The sequence below is a fragment of the Gavialis gangeticus genome, unplaced genomic scaffold (genome assembly GCF_001723915.1).
Source record: "Gavialis gangeticus isolate Ggan-Ray unplaced genomic scaffold, GavGan_comp1, whole genome shotgun sequence".
NCBI classification, from domain to species: domain Eukaryota; kingdom Metazoa; phylum Chordata; order Crocodylia; family Gavialidae; genus Gavialis; species Gavialis gangeticus.
The window spans coordinates 14,195,064-14,203,186 of NW_017729025.1; the positions used below are offsets into that span (position 1 = coordinate 14,195,064).

The 8,123-nt window shown below is 43.5% G+C and overlaps 1 protein-coding gene across 1 annotated transcript in view; it reads right to left on the bottom strand.

Annotated features, from left to right (window-relative positions):
• Window positions 1-8,115, bottom strand: part of PELI2 (pellino E3 ubiquitin protein ligase family member 2) — a 160,608-nt gene extending 152,493 nt beyond the window's left edge. The window contains exon 1 of the mRNA XM_019518420.1: window positions 7,992-8,115. Within this exon, the coding sequence (XP_019373965.1) occupies window positions 7,992-8,068 (77 nt within the window). The 5' untranslated portion in view covers window positions 8,069-8,115. The remainder of the gene's footprint in view (window positions 1-7,991) is intronic.
• Window positions 8,116-8,123: the final 8 nt, after the last annotated feature.

Sequence of the window (8,123 nt, forward strand, 5' to 3'; positions counted from 1 at the left end):
TGTTTTTTTTTTTTTTTTTTTTTTTTTTTTTTTTAGGGAAAAGCTATAAGATCAAATCTTGTCTAAAGTTTTCATTAAGGAATTTAGGACAAAACAGAAGAGTCTGCCTATTCCACAAAGTTGGAGACCATCATCAATATAGAGGAGGATCAGAATATCATACAGAAAGAACAGAACTATCTTCAGGATTAGGAGTAATAGAAATAGAACCAAATCATGTAAAATTTAAGGTCATGCTCTTAGGTACTACCAACATCTGTTATAAGCTGGGAGCTCATGGCCTAGAAACAATGGACAGGGAGAAAGACTTTGATGTACTAGTTATAACAGGATGAATAAGTCACACATGCAGTGCAGCTATTAAAAAGGCAAACCTGATCCTAGGACACAGAAAGACGACTACTCCAAGCAGCAAGCAAGAGCAAGCACTCACCAGTGCATTATCTGGAATATTGTGTACAGTTCTAGGCAACCATGCTCAAGAAAGATAACCTGAAATTTGAATAGGTGCACCAAAGGCAAATGAGAATGATCTGGGGGAAAGTTTATCACATGAGGGGAATGCCTAGAAAAGTTTCATTTGTTTAGCCTAGCAAAAAAAAAGTCAAGTGCAACTAGGATCACTCTCATATATACAAGAGCAATTTTTTAAATTTTGGAGAGAGAGAGAGAGAGAGAGAGAGAGAGAGAGAGAGAGAGAGAGAGTGTGTGTGTGTGTGTGTGTGTGTGTGTGTGTGTGTGTGTGTGTGTGTGAGAGAGAGAGAGTATCTATAAATTGCTCTTGTGTACGTGTATAATACATATATGAGAGTAATTATATATATTGTACATATACCTACACCCTTCAGACAAGGAAAATTGCTACTAAGAATGGGGAGCACTGGCACAGAAACAAAATAGATATGAACCGGCCATGACTAGAGTTAGGCTGCAAAGTGGAAGATGCTTACTAACCAACGCAACAGTTCAGTACAGGAAGAACCTTCCAACTGGTATAGTAGGGATTTAAAAAATGCTGAACTGCTTACAAAATAAGGCTCAGTGCGTTTATGGAAGTGATTCTGTAATGTGACTACCTGCAATAGCAGGGGACTGAACTTAGCAACCCACAAGATCCTTTGCAGTCCTATGTTCAATGGCAACCAGCAGACTCCTGTAGTTACCAGTGCATTTATGAAGTTAAGTTGAACGCTGAAGGCTGCAAATCAATTTTAATGAAAAGGGTTTCTTTATGAAGTATGGTAATCAGAAAGGTAGGGAACCAAGAAAATGTTTGTCAGACTTGATTTCTTTGAGTAAATGCAAACTATTTTCCATTTTCTTTGCAAATCTGGAAATCTAAGCCACTTCCATATATGTGTAATCTAGTGGCTGTACATGCCAGCAGGATTACACTTTAAGATCTGGAATGTACTCAATTCCATTTACTAACAAACATTGAAGGTTCACAGGCTTGACACTCTGCTGGAAGTCAAAATCCACCTAGAGGTAATAAGTAAATCAGGGGTTGAAAATGATGGCTGTTTTGCATAACATTATCTAGGATTTTACCCTGACATGGAAACACTGAATAAGGCATTCAACACCAACCCAGGCTTTGAGGGCTCCAAAAACAGAGTAATCTAGCAACACATTCTTAGAACAGCTAACAAAAAACCCAGCAAAAAACAAAAAGAGCTGTCATTTATACTAAGGAAATTAAATAAAACTTTTGGTGTATACCCATATAATCTTATTGCTGCTACTTCCCATCCTTTCCTCAAACCCTCATTACCATTTTGCTGCATCAAGTCTGAAGTTCTAGTTATTTTCTTATGCCATGCCCGTGCTATCTGAGCAATTCGTCTGCAAGTAACCACATCCGCCACAATTTTTGAAGACGTGCCATAAAAATATTTCGAAACTTTGACTTCATGAACCCAAGTGCCAAGCCACAAAGGTATCAAAGCATACCTTCAGAGTAAAGAAAATTCAGCACCTTCACAACTCAAGTCTTTCCAGTTATGCCTTTTGAACAAACAAGTACAGGTTTCTATTTACCAGCTTAGAAGAGTTTCTCAAAATCTGTCTGAGTAACAGCCACAATACAGTAGCCGACAACAGAACTTGAGCTGCTCGAATATCTTCATCAAGGCATCTTTGCCATGTAACATACTCCACAAAAGCAAATGTATAGATGAAGGCAACCAATGGATCATGGTGTTCACGTTAAGAGGTACAGTCAGATGCCTGATGAATGCATTTGTGGCTGACAAGCCCAATTCCAAAGCAACTCAGCTAATTACAAATTTCCACAGATCCATGTTGTCCGAGTTGGAGTCCAAATCTGCAGCATGCCGCTTTCTTCTTTCTCACCTTGCTTCCATCCTCTGGACCAAAGCTGCTGCGTGTTGAGTTGCACCCCATGCCAGATGTTCTCTCTGGACTGGATGGGATTCGGCATGCTCCTCCCAGCTTTCTATATTGATGTTGAATGACTTTGTATCATTTTTGTACATGGTGGTACCACCATAAACAGCAACCCTGCTTTCTAGAGCCATCTGAAATCTCATTATATAAAATATTCTTGGGGATACAGTCTTCTCCCATTCTCCTCACTTGGTTGATCCATCTCAACCTCCTCTTCCTGACAACAGTTTCTAAGTGTGTCAGTCCCGCATGCTCCAGTACCTCTGTGCTTGGTATTCTGTCTTCCCACTTTATTTTCAGGAACTTACACAAACATCTCATGTGGAAGCTGTTCAGTCTCTTGATATGCGTAGTCCACATTTCTGAACCATACAGCAGGGATGACAGCACACAAATCTCATAGATTCGCATCTTCACCTTAGCTGACAACTTGCTGTTATTCTGTGCACATTTGTGTAATAACCCAAAATTCTTCGCTGCTTTTCCGAGTCTGTTAAGCCTTACAAAAGAACTTCAGTTTCACCATGTACTCAGAGCAAGGTCCCATATAGCCCACATCCTCCAAAGTCTATGCTTTATCACAGAATTACGCACCATTTTTAAGCATACCACTCTTGTCTGCAAAGGAAGAGCCTGAAGATATGAACGAAGAAGTGTAAGCCAATACATGAAACAACTGGTCCGAACAAATACAGGCAACCCCCGCTTAAGGCAGTTTTGCTTAGCGCTATTTCACTATAACGCTCATTTTACATTCATACCTGATTCCACTTCGCACTCAGTAAGTTTTGTTATAACGCTGACGGGCATCAAGCAGGGACCATAACCTAGCGCCACAGCGCATGGGCAGCACGTAGCCTCGTTATGCAGTTTAGTCCACCTGCACCCGGGCCAGGCGCGGCGGGGCCATGACTCACACTGTGGGAGCCTCAGACACCATGCCCCGCTTCCGCCGCCCCAAGTGACCGCGACTGTGGCCGTGACACACCCCTCCCTCCCCCCCGCCCGGCATGGTGGAGACCGACAGCAGCGTCTCTGCAGCCCGGGTGGGCAACAACAGCCCTGAACTACCAAGTGCTCACGTCACTGCTGCTGCCACCCTGGTAACAAATTATATTTATTTAGATTAATTCTTACGAGAAAATGGGTTTTTGCTTCACGCTATTCCACTTAGCGCATGGTTTTTCAGGAATCAATTAAGAGTGCTAAGCAGGGGTTGCCTGTAGTAATCAGACATCTAAGAATATAGGCCAGATTTACAGGAAAGGAAGCAGCAATTCTGAAGACTTAGAGGTCATGCTGATCACCAAAGTGTAATGTCATGAGAAAAAAAAAAGTCTAGTTTAAAACAGAAGAACACCCAGTATGATTAGGAAGACTATTTCCTATGAATCTTCCCTGATGATATTTCTACTAGAACACCATGTCCAGTTCCGGAGGTCACAATCCAAGAAAGATCTGGCCAGGACAGATAGAGACATGGAGCTGAGGGTATGTATGAAAAAGCCACAAGAAAAAAATAGAGAAAACATGCCACATAGGGAAAGAGTCAAGGAATTCAATCTGTAACTGGATCACCTACAAGGGGAACAGAAATTTGAGAAATGAGGGCTCTTCAATGTCACAGAAAGGCTTAGCAAGATCCTATAAACTAAAACTTTAATCAAGAATTTTTTCCTTAACAATTAGCGAATGCAGTTATCCCTGAAACAGCCCCCCAGAGGCTGCAATATTTCCAATGATGGAGAACCTATAAGTTAAGATTGGATATGCACTCTCTAGTTCAAGCAGGAATTAGATTTAGTCAAGGATGTGCAATGGCCCGTATTATGCAGGAACTAAGATTACATGCTGGTAATGGCTCCTTTTTTAGCATTATGATCCATGCGTTAACCGCCTCATTCACTTTAACAAGTTACTGGAAGTCTACAGATAATCTACAGCAGTGGTCTCCAAACTTTTTTGATTGCACACTCCTAACAGTAAAAAATTTTTGAGCATGCACCCCCAATATACGTATATTTATATAAATATAAATAGAAGTTCTAATATTTTCTTCCCGCACCCCAATGGATCGTCTTGCGCACCCCACTTTGGAGACCACTGATCTACAGTACACACAAAAACGTACAGACAAATATAGAGACCTATCTAGCAAGCATCACTTAACTTACTACAATGGCTGGATTTTTTTTAAGTTTACTTCAAAGACTTTAGGTTTTCTAACACAGCTAGCAATGAATACTTTTTCACTAACTGCACTAAATTGTACAGAATTGATTCCAGTTGTCATATAACACACAGGCCCTGGCTACAGGTCAGAGTCTTTGAGCCAGTAATTTATAGGACTTAACTGGCCTACAAGGGGTCTAATCCAAAGTCCTTTGATTTCAACAGGTCTTACATCAGGCCCCTCCCAAAAAATTATTATATGGCACAGAGCCATTGGCTAAAAAGTCAAGCTTCTCAGCCATTCTCCCTCCTAAATTTACGATACTTTAATTGGCAGTAAATTATCTGAGAAACTCAAAACTGCTCAGCAGCATCATATTCAGCACCGGGAAGGAATATTTATGTTGAAGAAGCCCCCACAGAGGCAAGGTGATTTAAGAATAATGGCAGCAGCCTGGTTCCCTCAAGTCAAGGGTTCCCAAACTGTGGTACGCAAGACATCTCTGGGGGGTACGTAGGAGAAATTGTGTAACGGTGGATTTAATTTTCATTATAATAATGGGCATTTAAGGGGTTAAAATATAAGACATACGCTGGGAGGGGTACTCAGGCAGCTGGTAAATCTGGAAGGGGGTACACAATAGGAAAAAGCTTGGGAACCTCTACCTTAAGTAAAAAAGAATAATAAAGAGCATACTGGGCAGCACTTACACTGGGTTTGGTCCGTACTAGAGATTTTCAACCTTTATTTTCATTTGTAGACCCTACAAAATTTTGAATGGAGGTCCCTTTGAATGGTAAGCACGGGTATTCACATACTTCTGATTGATGATAGTCATCTTTCATGGACCCCTTAGACATAGTCTGCCGTCCCCCTGAGATCCGCAGACCACAGGTTGAAAACCACTGGTCTATACAATGCAATTCAAAACTAAGCAGTACATAGCACAATGCTCTTGGGAACTCTGCTTTGCTTTTCCCCGACATATTTATTTACAATTATCACCATTTGTTTTGCAATGCAAGGCAAATAATACCCAAAATATCAAACAGAGAAATATATTATTTACTCAAGTTACAATTACGGTTAAATTGGCCTCATTTTCTATCCACCTATCATTCCTCTTTGCATTTGGTCCTCTGCAGCAACTATTTTTCCAATAATGGTCTATTAATTGGGAGAGACAGCAGCTTACTTCAAATGAACTCCAAGAGAAAGGTATAATGCGCTTCCTGCGCTGGAAAGGAAGCCCAAAACTCTGGGGACCAGACGACACTACAGGAGGCCATTCACAATCAAGCAGATTATCTCTTTTCTTTGCTAGCTATTATGACCTGTCTGGTCTAGTTTGCATAAATGTGTTTTTATTCACTGCAATATTGGTCTTGTAAGACTAGGGAAAAAAATCTTGACCAAATGCGAATTGTCACATCACTTACACACACGCACACCCAGAATACATGATGGACTACTGGGAAAAGGACATTAAAAATGTATTTGCAGTGGTGACGGACTTGCAATGCTTTAGGCTTTCCCCTGCTATCGCATTAACATGCAGACGAGCAATCACAACTATTGCTAGACAGTCTCTCAGATGAACATATTCATCTTCTGGCAATGAGCATAGTTTTCCCATTACAAGGGTTTTCTTCTATTGTTAAGTTTTAACTCTTGTATGACACACACCCAACTACTTAAAAAAAAAGGAGTGGTAGTAAAGGGGAAAATACTTTACTTAAGAAACTGGTTTACATAATAAGTTGGTTCCAGTGCACAAAAATCAGCTTATAGTCATCTAAATTAAACTAATCTTACAGACCTCAATATTGAGGAAAGTTAATTGGCCAACGCACATCACCATTTAAACTAGGCAGGCAGTCATCTAACCAAAAGAATTAAAACCTCTCTCTTAATTTGAGCTGTTAGGTCATTTTTATCGCTTGTCATAACTGTCAGATGAGACGTTATGAGACTTTTTCAGTCTGAAGCTTCATTTTGGAGGATTAGGTCCCCCCCTTGTTCTTTGCTTTCGTGCAAAGGTAACAGGAAGATGCCGAGCCGACTCTGGATTACATTTTTAGAACTCCAAGCAGATGCTCAAGCTGTTCTGTGAGTTTCTAGCACTGATTCAATGCTGCTTTGTGCTATTTATGGCACTGGATGCACCGACTGAGCATTCTCAGTTTGGGGAGGAAATTAAGGTTTTGTTTAGTTTTTTTAAAGAAGGGGGTGGGAAAGCAGAGTCGCACCTGTGACCATAAGATCAGGTTTGGCCCGAAATGGAAATGTAAACACCGGAGCATTTTTTCTGGTATTGTCCTACCCCTGCACTCTCAGCCACCCAAGTACACTTTAGTTTATCGAGTCTGCTGCAGTCACACAAAGAGAAAACTAAACATGCCGAACGAGACCGAGCTGAGGCTCTGCTAAGTTAAGGAGTTTCCTTCCACGTCTTGGTACATCTTCAGGCCTCTGATAACTTCAAGCGTTGTCCTTTATGCACTACCCCGGATCTCAGCAAAAAAAAAAAAAAAAAAGACCTTAAGAAGTCTGATAAATCATCAGTTGTTTGCAATGCCACGGTGGACTTGGCAAGCTGAGAAAAGTGCATGACAACCTATTCAAACAAAACAAAACAAGTCTCCAAGTGGATTGAAATTCATTTCTAAAGTTTCCTGTTACCGCACAGACCTGCGCTCCAGGGAAGAGCGAGGTCCTCGGCCTGGATGAATCAAGAAAAGTCACCGCGTCTGGGCCGGGGGAGGAAATCGCAGCACAACCTCCGCGGTCACGACCCGAGCCAGAGCTGTTTGCCAGCCACGGCCAGTCACGTCCGTGCAAAATCCAGCTAAAATTGAAGCAGCGACTGAAAAGCGACGGCGCTTCCAGCCGCGCGCAGAACAACAACAACGCCACGCGCATCCGCAACACAACATGGATTCATGCAACCCAGTTCAAGCCGAGCCGGAGCGGGGAGCGACCTGCTCCGCGGCCCCCTCCTCCCTTCTCCCCCGCGCAGAGCGCCCCGGCTGCCCCGGGCCCCGCAGCCGAGCACCGGGCATTTATTTTCGTTGAAACAAAAGGGCTGGGGGGGGGGGGGTTCATGGCCACCGAACCTGCACAGCAGCAGGAGCCGCATTCCCCGCCAGGAGCTGCAGCGCCGCTCCTCCGGCCCCAGCCGGGCCGCAGACCCCCGCAGCCCCCGACAGCCCCTATGCACCCAGACCCCTGCAGTCCCCTATAGATCCAGACCCTTACAGACTTTTAAAGAGCCAGCCCCTTAAAGGTCCAGGTCCCTACAGTCCCCTTACAGACCCAGCCGCCTACAGTCTCTTAGACCCCTGCGGTCCCCCGCAGACCCGGTCCCCTACAGCCCCGCCGGAGGCGCGCGGCGGGCGGGCGGGCTCACCCGAGCACGACGAGCTCGCCGTACTTGACGGGCTCCTTGTTGGGCGCGCAGTGCTCCTCCTGGCTCGGCGAAAACATGGGGCCGCGCTGGGCCGGGAACCGGACCGGGACCGACTGGGGCCGCTGCCACCAC